General features: G+C 51.4%; 9 protein-coding genes across 9 annotated transcripts; 7 read left to right on the forward strand and 2 right to left on the reverse strand.

The window, feature by feature from the left end:
- Window positions 1–182: 182 nt before the first annotated feature.
- AO090120000409 (OBAP family protein) lies at window positions 183–1489 on the forward strand (the record flags this gene model as incomplete). The annotated part of the gene is made up of 3 exons (XM_023237725.1): window positions 183–375; window positions 495–959; window positions 1431–1489. 3 exons carry the CDS (start codon window positions 183–185, stop codon window positions 1487–1489), a joined length of 717 nt encoding a protein of 238 aa, XP_023092524.1.
- A 299-nt stretch (window positions 1490–1788) lies between these two features.
- Window positions 1789–2399, forward strand: AO090120000410 (putative mitochondrial inner membrane protease subunit 1; the record flags this gene model as incomplete). Its single annotated transcript, XM_001824072.3, has 2 exons — window positions 1789–2148; window positions 2223–2399. 2 exons carry the CDS (start codon window positions 1789–1791, stop codon window positions 2397–2399), a joined length of 537 nt encoding a protein of 178 aa, XP_001824124.1.
- A 139-nt stretch (window positions 2400–2538) lies between these two features.
- Window positions 2539–3872, reverse strand: AO090120000411 (mitochondrial 54S ribosomal protein mL38; the record flags this gene model as incomplete). Its single annotated transcript, XM_001824073.1, has 2 exons — window positions 2539–3263; window positions 3335–3872. 2 exons carry the CDS (start codon window positions 3870–3872, stop codon window positions 2539–2541), a joined length of 1263 nt encoding a protein of 420 aa, XP_001824125.1.
- A 421-nt stretch (window positions 3873–4293) lies between these two features.
- AO090120000412 (mitochondrial 54S ribosomal protein uL4m) lies at window positions 4294–5046 on the forward strand (the record flags this gene model as incomplete). Its single annotated transcript, XM_001824074.3, has 1 exon — window positions 4294–5046. One exon carries the CDS (start codon window positions 4294–4296, stop codon window positions 5044–5046), a length of 753 nt encoding a protein of 250 aa, XP_001824126.3.
- A 493-nt stretch (window positions 5047–5539) lies between these two features.
- AO090120000413 (mitochondrial 37S ribosomal protein mS47) lies at window positions 5540–7141 on the forward strand (the record flags this gene model as incomplete). Its single annotated transcript, XM_001824075.3, has 3 exons — window positions 5540–5659; window positions 5721–5882; window positions 5939–7141. The coding sequence occupies 3 exons, from the start codon at window positions 5540–5542 to the stop codon at window positions 7139–7141; spliced, it is 1485 nt and encodes a 494-aa protein (XP_001824127.1).
- A 584-nt stretch (window positions 7142–7725) lies between these two features.
- Window positions 7726–9491, forward strand: AO090120000414 (putative iron-regulated transporter; the record flags this gene model as incomplete). The annotated part of the gene is made up of 7 exons (XM_023237726.1): window positions 7726–8041; window positions 8166–8269; window positions 8322–8361; window positions 8482–8567; window positions 8622–9161; window positions 9211–9369; window positions 9477–9491. The coding sequence occupies 7 exons, from the start codon at window positions 7726–7728 to the stop codon at window positions 9489–9491; spliced, it is 1260 nt and encodes a 419-aa protein (XP_023092525.1).
- Window positions 9492–11205: 1714 nt separating this feature from the next.
- On the forward strand, window positions 11206–11799 carry AO090120000415 (uncharacterized protein; the record flags this gene model as incomplete). Its single annotated transcript, XM_001824077.3, has 1 exon — window positions 11206–11799. The coding sequence occupies one exon, from the start codon at window positions 11206–11208 to the stop codon at window positions 11797–11799; it is 594 nt and encodes a 197-aa protein (XP_001824129.3).
- Window positions 11800–11877: 78 nt separating this feature from the next.
- On the reverse strand, window positions 11878–13767 carry AO090120000416 (arylsulfatase; the record flags this gene model as incomplete). Its single annotated transcript, XM_001824078.3, has 2 exons — window positions 11878–13546; window positions 13610–13767. 2 exons carry the CDS (start codon window positions 13765–13767, stop codon window positions 11878–11880), a joined length of 1827 nt encoding a protein of 608 aa, XP_001824130.1.
- A 207-nt stretch (window positions 13768–13974) lies between these two features.
- AO090120000417 (sugar porter family MFS transporter) lies at window positions 13975–15900 on the forward strand (the record flags this gene model as incomplete). The annotated part of the gene is made up of 3 exons (XM_023237727.1): window positions 13975–13999; window positions 14312–14389; window positions 14438–15900. The coding sequence occupies 3 exons, from the start codon at window positions 13975–13977 to the stop codon at window positions 15898–15900; spliced, it is 1566 nt and encodes a 521-aa protein (XP_023092526.1).
- Window positions 15901–16416: the final 516 nt, after the last annotated feature.

Raw genomic sequence — 16416 nt, forward strand, 5'->3', positions numbered from 1 at the left:
TCCATGATCCAGCAGCACAATCATCGTGACGTCAGGCTGAACCTGTATACCTGTATACTCAGTATAAAACAGACCATCTACATCCAACCAATTCATACTCACTTTTTCGATCACCACAATACTACGCTGCAGAGTACATACATACCACACAACCTACGCCCCAATTTAAAACCATATCAAAGATGACCACCCAAAACGACCCCCCAGGCGACCCCAAAACACTCAAATCGCAAATCCTCGAAACCGGCGCCGCAGCTGTACAAGACTTCACGCCTGTAAAACAAATCTGCGCTCATCTAAACGCCTTCCACGTCTACGTCGACGACCCGACCCGCTGCGTCGAGGCTAACCACTACTGTTCGCATATCACAGAAGGTATAGTACATCCGTACATCCAGACATACTCTCCCCAACAATCACCTATACAAATGTCATACACTACACTACACAACACACTGACACCAACCCCCAATGACATGATACGAAACACACAGACCTAAGACAATGCCTCCTCTACTCCTCCCCAGACCGCAACGCCAAACTCCTCGGCGTAGAATATATGATCACCCCCCGCCTCTTCGCGACCCTCCCCCCCGAGGAAAAGAAACTCTGGCACACCCACGAATACGAAGTCAAGAGCGGTATGCTCGTCATGCCTGCGCCGTCTGGCATGCCCTCGACCGTATGGGAAACGGCCGAAACGGCCGAGATGAGGGATATATTGCCGTTGTATGGCAAGACGTATCATTTTTGGCAGGTGGATCGCGGGGATCCGGTGCCGTTGGGGGCGCCGATGCTTATGGGGAGTTTTACTACTGATGAGGATGTGAAGAGGGTTCATGAGGGGGGGTTGGAGGGGTTGTGTAAAGATAGGGATGGGAGGTTTGGGGTTGATGTGAAGCATAAGAGGGAGGTTAGGAAGGGGATTGAGAGGCCCGAGGGGTGGGTGGTTGATTCTGGTGAGTTTTCTTTTTCTTTTTCTTTCTTGTTTTGGGTTTGTGGTTGTGGAGGTTGTGTAAGGCTATGGCTGACTTTGAGGTTCTAGCGGCGGATGCTGCGTGGAAGAAGTAGGTTACGTTTAGTTGATCAGGATTTCTATCTTGGAAAGTGAAATTGAATTGATAGCCATGAACTGAAAAAAAAAAAAAAAAAAAAAAAAAAAAGAATATATTGATTCTAAAACATGTTTGTCTCCCGGCATTACCACCCAGCTTCCCATTCCCATAGTTAAATGGGGTCCGAGCCGGGCTATCGTTTAGGGAATCGACCACCGTAGTGACCGACATATGTTCATCTTGCTTCTCTGTCCACACTCACGCGTTCTGGTGTTGAATTTCGGCAACGGTGAGCTCTAGCAATTTTAGAAGCGATGTAGATATATGTACGATTGTGATGAGTATCATGCAAGAGGAAATCTCCAGACATTGTAGGCGATTGGCAACATGAACCAACAACCATTGATTCCAAATGGACCATCAAGGGAAGATAAATGCAATCATAAAACACTTATATCCCCCAACTGACCATCAAAACCGTAACGTAGTTGAACGAAATTGACCCGACAAAACCCGGGCATCGTTGTGCGAGAAGTCCTGCATGACAATAAAGAACAGAAGAAAAAAGGAATCGAAAAAAAAAAAGTTCCCGCACTTTTATACCACCTACCCACGTGACCAACCCGAAGCTCCGCCGGAGATGAGCAGCCAAAGCACCCACCATACGTAGTAATTGGTAACTGGCAATTGAAATCGAAAGGACAAATTCGCACCAGAAATGTCCAGCTAGGCCATGTCGCGCATACTCCGAGAAACCCTTCGAAGGGCCACACCCGGCGGGGTCTTCCGTCTTACGCTCGATGGCGTGGGACTCTTCTGCGCCTGTACGCTTATCTGGGAGCATCTCATCACGGTGCAGCTCAGTGAAGGGCCGTCAATGTACCCGACGTTCAATCCGCGAGGCGACTACCTGTTGATATCGAGGGTGCATAAACATGGCCGGGGGATTGAGGTGGGGGATGTGGTGCGGTTCTATCATCCTACGTTTTTGGGGGTGAATGGGGCGAAGAGGGTTATTGGGATGCCGGGGGATTTTGTCTGTCGGGATTTGCCGTTTAGTACGGAGGTTGGGAAGAGTCAGGAGATGATTCAGGTTTGTTTTTTTAATTGCCTTGGTTGGGGTTGTGTTGGCATGGTATAGCGTGACTGACTGGTTTTTGATGTTAGGTGCCCGAGGGTCATGTGTACGTGGGAGGTGATAACCTTCCCTGGTCTAGGGACTCGAGAAACTATGGACCCATACCTATGGGCTTGATCAATGGAAAGATCATTGCCCGTGTTTGGCCGCTCTCCAAAGCGCAATGGGTCCAGAATACGATGCAGCCAGCTCAGCTCGACGACTAGGTGTATCCTTTACAAGCATGGTTTATGGCGGAGTCTGGAGTTGTGGGATATTTGTGCATATTCATACAGTTCGATTGTACAGTACAGATATAAGGCCAATGATAGAATAACCGGAAAGGAAAATATAGCGGGAAACCATTTACCGGAAGGTAGATGGGTTTCTCCTCTTGTAAGGCAGAGGCTCGACCCTCTTGCGGCGGAGCTCCATGTCCACCTCGGCGTATCCGTTCTCCTTCATGACCTCTGCCATTGTCGAATCCCATTCGGTACGGAACAGGTGCGCTCCAATGGCCTTCAGGTGGTACCTGGCTTGCAGAGTGCGGAGGAGCTTGTTGTCGCGGGTCGTCTCCTTGGCCTTGACGGCGGCGAAATCGAGCGGCTTCGAATCCTTCTGCTCCATAATGAAAACGGACAGACGGTGGTAGGGGCTACCCTTCTGAGCAACAGGAGGCAGCCATGGCAGGACGACCTGAGAGTCCGACGAGAGCTTGGACAAATCGACCTTGGTGGAGACGGCCGAGATGGGCACATTGACCGCTAGATAATGCATTCTGTAGTCGAAACCGTCCTTCTCGACATTGGGAACATCGGAATCGACCACGGCAATCGTCACAAGTTTCTCACCCCGGTCGAAGAGCTGCACGTCAAGTTTTGGTGCAGATGTGCTGACGCGGGAGTTGACGAACTCTCCGGGCTGAACGGGCGACCGGCCGAAATAGAGCTTAGTGTCGACGACGGGGTCGCAGTGGGGAAGGACATCAGGGATAACCTTCATCTGTGTGATTCTCTGGACAAGGATCTTGCGGCGGTACTCCCTCCATTTCCTGTCGGCCAGATAACGGTAGATGGGCTTGCTCATATCGCCTGCAATCAACTTGTGTTAGGATCAGACGTAGTTGTGGAATAATTCTTGATCTCAACAAGGGAATCCTCACCCTGTCCGTCTTCAAACTTCTTCTTCACCAATGGGTCGTTAATGTCCGCAAGAATCTTCAGGCGTTCAAGATGGAGCTCCATGGCTACCAGTCGCGACTTCTTCACTTGCTCGCCTCCCGCTTCTTCCGTAGGAACAGCCTGGAGCCTGGCGATCTTCTCCCTCATGGATACGATTTCCTTCAGTTTCTCCTCCCGATCCGCAAGGAGGACCTTGCGTGCTTCCTGGAAACATTGGTAGGGCAGTTGCTCGAATGGAACGTTTGGTGAGCTTTGCAAAGCTGCGCGACGTCTGCGAGATCCAATGGGCGAAACACCCTGTCGTATTAATCTGCGTTCCAATCGAGGACTCGATACAAGTGCTGGGTCAGGTGCTTTGTGGAAAGGTTGGCTCTTAGGTTCAGCCTGGGCTTCCTCGCGAGCAAAAGCGGTAGTTTGGAAGGCCCGGGTTGACTGCACCTGAAGGGTCGGAAGGGCTCTAGGGTAGGACTTCTGAAGACATTGGAGCAATGGCTTTGCTGCCCGCTCGCAATGGGCCATTTTGGCGGTGACGATGGGGTAGGAAAGGGTGTAAGGAAAGAAGGCGAGGTGGTTCTCGTCCAGTCGTCGGGGAGAGAGGTGTTCCTTGCCGGACGGAACTTTTTTCGTTGTCGGAGCCAAGCCTCAGCGGGTTAGCGCCTCCCGTCTGAACTTTTGCTTCATCGCCCATTTGGCAACCCCATTCCCCCATCACGACATTCCTCAGAGCTTTGCTGACAACACAATGCCTGGAGGTGACGCTCTTCGTGCCTTAAGATGGCTCTCCCGAAGCACTGGTGGGTTGCTCTCGGGGTCTGAGACCACTACAGTATGTGCTGTCGTTTTCTTTATGTTCCCGGTTGCAACACAATTATAACATCAACTCTAACAACCATGTCACCTTCAACAGCAACGATGCCTGACGAAGTCCTTTTCACGGTCAATGGCTACAGAGTCCCAAGCCACTACCGAGCACCTCACCCGGGAAGCTCCCAATTCCGTCTGGACTACAGAACCCGCGCGGGCGACCACCTACTCCTTCCCTTCGATGGAACCATTGCGCTTTGTTGAATACCCTCGGAACCATCTCTTGATGCCCCTGCGGAAGGATATCTTACATCGGGCTGTCATCTACGAAGGTGACATGACTAGACAAGGTTCGGCAAACACCAAGTGGAGGGACGACGTGCATGGAAGTGGCAGGAAATTGCATGCGCAGAAAGGTACCGGTAAAGCACGTGTTGGCGACAAGAAATCTCCCATCCGTAAAGGAGGAGGTGTTGCACACGGTCCTCACCCTCGAGACTTCTCCACGAGCCTTCCTCAGAAGATCTACGACCAGGCATGGCGGATAGCTCTCAGCTATCGGTACCGACGCGGCCAGTTGATCATTATCGACAACGACATCTCAATCCCGGAAGACGCTACGCCATATTTGATTAAAGAAATTTTCAAGGTTAACAACTGGGGCCGCGAGTTTGGGCGGTCGACCCTGATCACCGATCAGCCGAATGAGGGCCTCTTTGCTACGGTGCGTGAGGTGGGTGAACATGCGAAGATCCTTGACCGCAAGGATGTGGATGTCAAGGACCTTTTGGAAACGGGACGTTTGATTATCGAGAAGCAGGCGCTGGACCGTATCCTGGCTAATCACTCGAGGGACTTGGCTGCTAAGCCTGCAAAGGCTCTGTATTGATTTGTCGACGGGCGAATGGATGTTATTTTTTGGGTTTTGAGGAACTGTTATCTGTACAAATAGAATCTAGCAATGTATGATTGTCACTTGTAATTTGACCTGAAGAAGCAAACAAGCTTCGTTTCTTGTGTCGTTTTGGTGGTGTGATATGGATATGCATGGGGAATGAGTTACTCCTACAACCTATTCTTGAAAAAGATCCAGTCCGCCCATGATTTAGAACAGATTGAGAGAATTAGTAATTTACAAAACATAGTCAGACCAAGAGAACCCCTCAAAAATGGACCTGTGGAGGTAATGGGCCGGCTATCAGCTGTTTACAGGACGCTCGGCTGCTCAGTCGGCGAGGAAAATCGTCCGCCGCGAAAAACTCCGAGGTCAAGCGAAGCGGAGATCGTCTTTAACCGTGAGCTTCTCTGATACTACTAATACACCTCCTCTCTTCGCCCTTTATCCGTTTCTCCTTTCCGTCCGACAGGCTAAGGTCTGCCTAATGTTGCTCCGTCACAATATCTCCCGGTTATCAACACCGTCGAGCTGGATCTCGCGGGTTTCACCAGCAACCATGCCTCTCCGCGCCAAAGTGACAAACCCAGCTTTCAAAGCTGCCACAGTATGAACTTGAGCGTCCCCTTAGTGCTTAGTAAATTGATTGCTAATGATTGCCATTATAGATGTCAACTTCCACGAACCTTCCCAAAGAGTTGCCCGGCGATGAGCCCGACGATGTTTTGTTCAATTCTTTGTACGGAGTGCGCTTGGTCGAGCTTAACCGCCCTAAGAAGCTCAATTCCCTGAACGGTTCAATGGCTCGAAAGATCCTCCCTCGACTGAAGGTTAGCTGCATTGGTGAAAGGTTATACAAAGGTTATGGTAGCTAAGCATCGAACAGGAGTGGGAAAAGTCCCAGCTGGCAAACGTTGTCATGGTTGCCGGCGCAGGCTCAAAAGCTCTCTGCGCTGGCGGAGACGTTGCAGCCCTCGCTCTGCAGAATGAGCAGGGCCCTGAGGGACAGCAGAAGTCGACCGACTTCTTCGGTCTGGAATACCAACTCGATCACACCATCGCAACCTACTCCAAGCCCTTCATCTCCGTCATGGACGGCATCACCATGGGAGGTGGTGTCGGCCTCAGTGTTCATGCCCCCTTCCGTATCGCAACTGAACGCACTGTCTTCGCCATGCCCGAGACCACCATCGGATTCTTCCCGGATGTTGGCGGCTCCTTCTTCCTGCCCCGTCTTGACGGCGAAATCGGAACCTACCTCGCCCTCACTTCGGAGCGTCTGACCGGTGTCCAGGCTCTTTATGCCGGTATTGCTACACACTACTTCCACTCCAGCGTGCTGAGCAACCTCACCAACCGTCTGGCCGAGCTGGTCTTCCAGGATCAGGCTACCCCCCAAGAGCGCATGGACTTGGTCAACAACACCATGGCTGAGTTCTCCACCGGTCTGCCGTCATTGGCGGAGGAGCCAATGCTCATTGCTGGCGGCCTGCGCAGTGCCATTGACCGATGCTTCAAGTACAACACCGTGGAAGAAATCTTCCAGGCGCTGGAGAAGGAAACCGAGCAGAAGGAATGGGCCCAGAAGACCCTGGAGACTCTATCCATTCGCTCCCCCACCTCGCTCAGGGTTACTCTGCGCCAGATGCGCCTGGGTAAGAAGTGGTCCATCTCTGAGACCTTCCAACGTGAACATCACATTGCTAGCAAGTTCATGAAGCACCCGGATTTCGTCGAGGGTGTCAAGGCCCGTCTCATGTCGAAGCCTCCCCGCCAGGCCTCCTGGCAGCCCGCTACCCTCGAGGAAGTTTCTCAGGCGGATGTTGATGCTTTCTTTGAGATCCCTGAGGAGGAGTCTCGCCTGCCGCTCCTCAGTGAGACCACTTACAGCGAATATCCTCATGCCCACTATGGCCTTCCCACAGAGAACGATATTGCGAAGTTTGTGCGCGACAACACGGAGAACAAGCAGCAGACGGTCAGTGACTTCGTTCAGAAATGGGGTAACAAGGAAGGTGTCCGTGAGAAGGTTGCGGAAGTGTTGGCCCGACGAACTGTTCAGACTCCCGAGGGTCTGCGTTGGGAATAAATAAAGGAAGAAAAGATGTAAACGGCGCTTTTTCAATTCCACTGTACTTTTGATTGTCAGGTTTTTACAATGGGTATAATTTTATTGACATGTATTTCATATATCTACAGGAGCTAGACGGTACAAACTAGATCTGTCTGTGAGCGTACATTCATAGACCTTGAAATCATCTCATAGTAAAGGATCCGTACGGAGGTGGAGTTTAGGTATTGTTGATCAGGGATCTGTGTAGGGGGTGACTACTATGGGTATCTCAGGGTATTAAAGCGAGAATTTTGTGGATCCGACTCCTAAAGGCCTTCAGTATATCGGTTGACAATTTTTGGGTGAGAGATGGATCCATAATCTAATCAGATAACGAATTGGATTGATTCTAGTTATCGGTGAATTAAATGCGCTTCGGTCCGAGACCTTCACATCGTCAGTCCACCGCTTCTCCGGTATATTTCATCTTCCACCATCCATCGTCATAGACTCTGTGACTCAGACTTCAAATGTAGCGAGCCAAGAATGAAATAGGAGAACAAAAAGGAAGGAGGTAAGGAAAGAAAGACATCTCGTCAATAGATTCATTATCTCCAAAGATGTCTCGCCTGGACTCAATAGATGAGGCGGAGCCATTCCTGCCACCGTCATCTTTATCAGAGTCTATCGAGACTCCAATACGTGCGTCAAAGCCAGTGCTTGTCAGACTATACATCTCACACAGCCTGTCGACATGGAATTCGCGCATGTTTGAGTTCGGAGCGGTCTTGTTCCTGGCCTCGATCTTCCCAGGCACTTTGCTGTATGCTTCCGTCTATGCACTGGTGCGCTCTTTGTCTGCCGTACTGCTATCGTCTTGGTTGGGATCGATGGTAGATCGGTCGAATCGACTGAAGGCGATCCGACAGTCCATTAGTATGCTTTATCTGTCCTCATTCTACTTTAGCTTCGAGATCGGGTATTAACCAGCGTCCAGTATGGCAACGACTTCCCGTGGCGTTATCTTGTGCATGCTTTGTTGCGCTCCTGACCACGTCAGGGCCGTCCTATATCTCTCCGCTCTTGTTCGCCGTGGTCACTCTGCTTGCGTGCTTCGAGAAGCTGGCTTATACAGCCAACACCGTGGCGGTGGAAAGAGATTGGGTGAGATTTTTTCCATTATTTATGTCAAGTTAGGCATTCTAACTCTCAAAAGGCAATCGTGGTATCAGATGCTTTACAAATCCCAAGACAAGGTGAGATTATCTTCTACGGTAGCGCTCAGTGGACTGACATATAGTCAGACTTGAATGCATCCATGAGACGGATAGATCTCTTCTGCAAGCTTCTGGCTCCTGTGGTTATCTCTTTAATAGACAGCTTTTCAACCCGGGTTGCAATATGGACGACCTTGGGCATTAATGCTTCATGCGTTTTGGTAGAATATTTTGCAATTGCGCAGGTACCATCCCATTACTCATTCTAACTCGGTCGCAACCACTCACGGAAAACATAGGTATACAAATCAGTGCCAGAACTGGTGCGAAATCAAGAAACCGATGATAATCAAAATGAAGGAGAAGAAACAACCTCTGATGGCCAGAATTTCCAACGCAGCATAGCTCACAGCACGGTGCAGTACGCTAGAAGCGCACTTGCTCCATGGCGGGAATATGTCTCTAGTCCTCTCTTTCTGTCGTCATTCGCCCTCAGCTTACTTTATCTTACTGTCCTTTCATTTGGAACGACGATGGTCACCTATTTGCTTCATACCGGCTTCAATTCTCTGCAAGTCAGTGGCATGCGAATTGGTGCTGTGATCGCAGAACTGTCGGGGACATGGGCGGCCCCATTCATCATGAATAGAATCGGACCCATTCGATCCGGGTTGTGGTTTCTGAATTGGCAGTTCACCTGCTTAGCCGCTGCGGTTGCTGCCTTTGCATTCCTCGACAACAGTTCCCAGCTTGTTGCGGTGAGTCTCATTGTAGGCGTTGCCCTAAGTCGCGTTGGACTATGGGGGTTCGACTTATCGGTACAATTTCTCGTGCAGGAGGTAAGCAGTGTCCTTAAAAGTACCCTAGCTTCTCTGCTGACGGTACCAGGGCGTTGATGAACATGCACGCGCCCGCTTTTCGTCTACGGAAATGGCACTGCAGAATATCTTCGAACTGTTCTCGTTTGCAACGACCATCGTCTTCCCTCTGCCAGAGCAGTTCAAATATCCAGTATTTATCAGTTACGGGGCAATTGCAATGGCAGCAGTATGCTTCGCGGCGTACGTCCGGAAGGAACGAGGGCATTTACTGCATACATCTAAGTGTTTTGGAGGTGATAAATTGCGATTGTTTGGCCGAGAGATGCCTTCCAGGGACATATGATATGATGATAAATATTGGCATGTATAGTCGTGTTGCTTGGATCACCCGTTGGATAAACACAGAACTGAACCATGGAAGATTCAATATATGAGAAAGTTTTATGAAACAGCAGTATATCTCTGTAAATTTTCATTCCGTTTCTTTTATATACCGAGTATAGAAAACTGTATGACCTGCCAATCACGCCCCTTGCCGAATTGCGGGGAAGCGCCGTCCGTCTTTAGTTTCTTGAATTAATTCAACTTCAACTCTGGCACTGCAACCGTTACGCCATGACTACAGATAATCACAGCCAACTATGGAGGTGAATCCCCTGCAAGGTGTCTTTCAAACCCATAGCTAACGAAGACCAGGTTCCGAAAGCACGGGGAACAGGCCGATCAGGTCCCCGCCGACGCACCGGCTGTTTGACATGCCGCGCACGTAAAGTCCGCTGCGACGAGGCCAAACCAACTTGTGCCAATTGTACTCGGCTGCGACTGCAATGCATCTACAAAACTATTGTTCCAGGAATTGCATCCCGACGGAGTACCCAGAGAATTTCCCAAGTTCCTCAGCAGGCTTTCACCATCGACTCGGCCTCCACTCATGTTCCAGACCGTCTGGATGTAAACTACTTCGACACAGTTTTGCAACCTCGTGAGCTGCGTCCTCGTCGGGCGTCACATATCTTGCCTCACCAGGTGACAGACCATGTCTTGCCGTCAACGTCGGTTCCAGTTTCTGATTTCCCGAGTTTTGATATGCTCGGTTTTATTGGGGAAATTACGTCGGATTTCGAACAGAAGCATCTCGACCTGACGAACGGAGTGTCTGCGTTTACTCTTACCAGCGAGGCACTGTCTCCAACGACACCGGGGCATGTCGGAGGTAGTAACCATATAGTGCAACAACCGACTTGGACTGTAGATACGTCCGTCGAGACACTCCCCAGCCCGACTGACAGTCAATCAGAAGGGGTACAAAATGTGCTCTCAGGCGATAGAACGATATGGCCCGAGACTCGGAAAACTTACGAAGAACAACTACTGTCTCATTTCGCGGAGATAGATCCGCCGCCTACGACATTTGGGTCCATTGCCCTGGAATGGAATTATGTACGCGACGTTATTGTCTCACATTCAGGAGATGCTAGTTGCTTGTTAAATGCTTTGTATTGTTACTCTGATATACGTAAGGCGATGGGAGAAAAAAATCGGTGGAGAGCGGCCCCGGTGTATCATCGACAGGCGAGCTCGGAGATCCAGTCCTGTGTTACTGAGAGTATGGATGATTCACTACTGAAGCGGGCATTGACGGCGGTTTTCCTGCTTATGCTGTCGGAGGTATGTATATGTTTTCCAGCGTGCGTATCGAGCTAAACATGGATAGGTAATATCATCGCCAGACCTAGGAGACTCGAACACGTCCTATCTCCATTCGGCGTATTTGCTGCTACAGCGTTTCCACCATAGGACCAAGTCATGGACCGGGTTTGGCCACTTGATAGTTTCATGGATATCTTTGCTGGACGTTAGAGCGCTAATTGCTGGCCGTGATGGGGATCCGCTCATTGAGCTCGGGATGTTGGATCAAGCTGGCACTTCTGAGATGGATCAAAGATCGGAGGACGAGCTTCTCTCGAAACCCGGTTATCTCATACACAACGCCATTGTTGGCCCCGCATATTCCTTCCTATTTAAGGCCCAACAAGTGATCCGACGTATTGTCTGCCTCGACATGCACCACCGCAGGCGTGGGACAGTCAGCGATGAGTTCGAAGTCCTCCAGGTTGCGCACCAAATCGGTGCCGACCTAGAAGGCCTCTGGAACAAACGACCGCGAGTGCTTGATGTTTATGACAAGCCAGAAGAACTATATAACACCCTTCAGCCAGCCGTGGCAGACGAAGTATGTCGCACGTTTCGCCAGTATATAGCCAATTTCCTGGCCATCTTCATATACCTCCACCGAGTGGCGTTTGTGATCTACCCGCGGACAGACCGGGTGCATCGTGCGGTGGACCAGATCATCCAGCTGGCCACGGTGGAATCTGGCAGTGAGAACCATCGCCTGCCAATCAGCTTCACCTGGCCGCTATTCGTGGCCGGGCTGGAGGGCTCATTGGAGCAGCGAGGGTGGATTATACAGGAAATGCAGCGCATGGCCGACTTGCCCAGTGATCACAGCCCTGTAGCACAGCGACATCCCAACGCGAAGAAGATACTGCAGCTACTTGAGGAGATGACAAAACGCCAGGATGCATCTCGAACGTGGGCAGATTCACGCCTTGTGCGGCGAGAACTCTTCGTAGACCCCTTCGTGCTTATATAACACGACATTGTGAAGTTAAGCTCACGGCATGAATCAATCGTTACATTCGTACAGAGATATACATCAACAATCCTACAGCTAAAACTGTTTAACAACTCTCTGGAACCTAGGCGGGTTTCTCATGAACTTCTCAGGCTCATCCCTCGCCCCTTTCTTCCAGTAATCATACTCCATCCACGCATTCTCTGGCATCTGCGCCTCCGTTGCCTCCAGAAATTCTCCCAAATCCGGGTTCAACGGAATCACTCCTGTCTCAATAACATATTGATCCCACAACTTCAGCAACTGCTTTAACCGATCGGGATGTTGCTCCGCCAGATCATGGATCTCTCCAGGGTCCTCGGCGAGATTGTACAACTGCCACCGTTCAGGGCCCTTCGGCTTGGGGATATAGACAATCTTCCAGTCCCCGAAGCGAAGTGCCGCTCTCCCACACGTTTCCCATCCTTGAATAAACTCCTGCTCATGAATACGGGGCGCATCACCAGTCGCCCAAGGGTAAAAGCTACGACCACGCATGGATACTACCTCACGACCCTTATACGAAGGCGCCGGGTGCGTCGCACCCGCCATCTGCAAGATAGACGGAGCAAGATCCATAACCGTCGCAAACTGATCCGTGATACTTCCGTTACGCACATGATCCCCCACAGAAACAGACGACGGAAACCGAGCTAAGAATGGCACGCGGACACCTCCCTCCGTGGTAAACGCCTTGTACAACCGACTCGGCGCAGTAGCGGCCTGGGCCCAGCGGGGTCCGTACCAGATGAACGAGTTCCCGTTGCCGAGATTCTCGAGTGAGTTATCATAGTATTTCTGGAGATGGGGCATGACACCGCTCTGGACCATGGGGTAAGCTTCGTAGGCAGCGCCCTCGGCACCGTTGTCGGACATGAAGCAGACGAATGTATTGTCCAGCTCGTCAATGGAAGCGAGATAGTCGACTACCTTGCCTACGTTAGTATCGATGCACTCCACCATTCCGGCGAAGACTTCCATGGCGGTGCAGGAGAGCTTCTTTTCCTCTGGTGTGAATTCGGACCAGGGTTTGACTTCGTCTGCGACGACGGGGTGGGCTTCTACGTCTGAGCGGATCATGCCTAATTCTTTCAGGCGTTGGAGACGTTTCTGACGAAGTGCTTCCGGACCGTCGTCGTAGACACCGCGGTAGTGGTCGATATACTCGCGAGGAGCTTGGAGGGGCCAATGTGGAGCTGTGAAGGGAAGGTAGGCGAAGAAGGGACGCTCATCGGAGCGGTCGTGCCATTCACGGAGGTACTGGAGCATCTTGTCGCCATATCCATCGGATGAGTACCAGCCCTCGGGCAGCTTCTTGACATACTTGTCGTCTTCCATGTGCAGGGCGATGTAGCTAGCTTCCAGGAAAGTGGGTGTCTCATCGGTGCCCTGTAGCTGGGGCTCATAGGCGTAGTGGTTTGAGCAGGCAGGGAGATGGGCTAGAGAGCGATCGAAGCCGCGGTTAAATGGCGAACGCTCGGGTGTCAGGCCCAGATGCCATTTCCCGGACATGAGGGTGTGGTAGCCTGCATCGCGGAGGACCTCGGGGAGTGCCACAACGCGCTCATTGAGATACCCCTCGTAACCTGGCATGCCGCGCTGTGGAGCGGTACTCATCGCGGAGCCTTTGGGGCCGTTCTGGCCGGAGATGTTGGTCCATTCGATGAGGTTGCCCAGGCCGGCGATGTGGTGGTCTGTGCCGGTCATGATCATGGCGCGGGTGGGACTATATATCTTGGTCAGCTCTATTCTATCAGGAGTAGTATTGGTGTCACGAGAGGAAACCCACGAGCATGCAGCCGCAGCATGAAAGTCAGTAAACCGCACACCCTGTTTCGCAATGCGATCGAGATTCGGTGTGCGGATCTCGCCGCCAAAGCAGCCTATATCTGAGAAGCCCAGGTCATCGGCGACAACGACGAGGAAGTTAGGGCGCTTGGGAGCCATGATGTCCGTCAATATTACATAGACTATAGTCTAGAGGGTAGAGAGTAGAGAGGCCTCATCTCGGTCAGAGAAGCGCAGAACAGGCTTTATTAATCCGGATTATCTAAACTAGGTTCTTTGTTTGTATCCGATCGTCTGTCGGCTGTCGGCTTTGCGAAACGCCTCATCCCCAGGGGTATGAATATACCTGGGGTAGAAGCAAGCTGAATGGCGGGCTCCAAAGCTGTCTCCAGTGAGGATCTCCGCCAGATGAATATCATTTCCTCGTTGATACACAATATGGCGCCATTAGGGCTGTTCGTTGCGTATCGGCTGTCGGCTGTTTGTCGCTTTTGGGCGCCATCAGCTGACGTCAGCTGTATCCTTTTTGGGTAATCAGTGTACGTACTTCGCTTGTTCCTCTTTGCTATACAAGAGCATGCATCTCGTCTGTCAGGAGGAGTATAGAGGGCGAAATGGAATAATATGAGGTCCTACGCACAGATCCCACAATGGGATCATACCGAGTCCGCCACAGTGCAACCTGAGCTCCTGTCGCGACAAGGAGTATTCCGCATATACTGGCTCACGGCAATTGTCTGTTGCGGTGGCATACTTTTCGGATATGACTCGGGCGTTATCGGTTGGTTTTAACATGGCATGCACCCCAGACCTCTCTAATAATCTGCAGGGGGTGTTCTCACCTTCGACTCATTCCTCCGCGATTTTCATTGCACCCCTGATGTCCAAACCCGTGTGAGTGCCATAGCAGTAGGGATCCAACAGGCCGGCGCCCTGGCTGGCTGTCTGGCAATATGGCCTGTAACCAACCGCCACGGTCGTCGCCGAGCGATGATGTACTGCTCTGCCATCTTCTGTCTGGGAGTCATTTTTGAGGTCATCAACTCGCACTCCCTGCCAGTCTTCTACCTTGGCCGGGTGATCTGCGGTCTCGGGATCGGAGGATCCGCCACGGTGATCCCCATCTACCTCTCTGAAATGAGCCCTACGGACATGCGCGCCCGACTAGGTAGTTGCTATCAGTTCACGTTCACCGTAGGCATCCTCGTCTCGTACTGGGTCGATTACGGAATCCAATTCCGTGCCCCCACCGCCGCCCAGTGGCAAATCCCATTAGCCCTACAACTGGTCCCCGGCGCCCTGATGGGCCTCGGCATGTTAAGTCTCGACGAAAGCGTTCGCTGGCTCCTAAGCCAAGGAGACTCCCCTCGAGCCTGGACCAGTCTAACCTGGATCCGGGCATCATCGGGCCCTTCCATCGCGGCCGAATTCGTCCAAATCAAAGAGGGCATCGAAGCCGACCGCCACGCCACCGCAGATTTCCATGTACGCGAACTACTCGAAAGGCCCAATGCCCGTCGTTTCCTGCTAGGAATCAGTCTCTTCCTCGCGCAGCAATCCACCGGGGCTACGGCAATGGCCTACTTCGGACCCCAGTTCTTCTCCCTCCTGGTGGGGGGCAGTGGCACAAACCAGTCCCTCACGCTCCTCCTAACGGGGGTATTCGGCGCTCTGAAAGTAATCAGCTGTCTCGCGTTCATAATCTGGGTCGCCGAACGCTTCGGCCGAAGACCCCTGCTCATCCTCGGCGCCTTGGCCATGTCCCTCTGCATGGCCTCCACTGCCTTTGTCGTCAGATCGGACCCATCCACTACCCCAACCCAGACGACTAGTAATAGCATCAAATCCACAGGAATATTAACAATCTCCCTAATCTACCTTGACATCATAGCCTACAATTTCTCCTGGGGTCCCCTCCCGTGGCCCTGCACGGCGGAGCTCTTCAACACCCGTATCCGCGAACCAGGCGTTGCGGCCGGTGTCGCGGCCCAATGGCTCGGCAATTTCGTTTGGTCGGCTAGCACGCCATATATCCTGGCGGGGATGGGATGGGCTACGTTTCTGTTATTCGGGGTGCTAGATCTGGCCATTGCAGGGTTTGTGTGGGGGTGTTTGCCTGAGACAGGGGGGAAGAGCTTGGAGGAGATCGAGGTGCTGTTTGAGCAGATTGTTCCGGATGAGGAAGGAGAAGCTTGTTTGGGGAAGAGTGATGACAGGTGTTCTATATCTTCTTCTTCTTCTAGACATAGAGATAGAGAGGGTGGTGAGAGGTACGGGTCTATTGAGGAATGAATCTTAGAGTATACTAGAACAGGACACAATAGATCACCGATACTAAGTATGAATCTGGACATCGTCATCTTGCATTGGCATCTACTCTAGTATGAACTTATGTAGTACTATCTACAAAGACCCAAAACTAACCTGCATACAAAGTAGATACTACACAATAACAAAAATAACCCGACCCACCAGAATCTAGACCCTCCAACCCGAAAACAACCAAACACCAATGAAACCCCTCAATTCCTGATCCCAACGCCACCAAGATAAACAAACCCCCAACACCCAATAAAGTACATTCACACAATACAAAGCAAAAAAAGCCCAAAAATCAGCCCAATTAGCCTACTCATGATTTACAATCAATCAATGACAACAGACCACAGCCCCAACCACCGAACCAAACCACCCCAACCCCTAAGATAGAGAAAGAAAAAAAGGAGCCCCACACCAAACACCGCCCAAATCCCGCTGTAACCTATGAAGTCATAAACAATTGATCTGAAAAGATCGGACCATACTACG

This window comes from Aspergillus oryzae, chromosome 5 (genome assembly GCF_000184455.2).
Source record: "Aspergillus oryzae RIB40 DNA, chromosome 5".
Classification (NCBI taxonomy): domain Eukaryota; kingdom Fungi; phylum Ascomycota; class Eurotiomycetes; order Eurotiales; family Aspergillaceae; genus Aspergillus; species Aspergillus oryzae.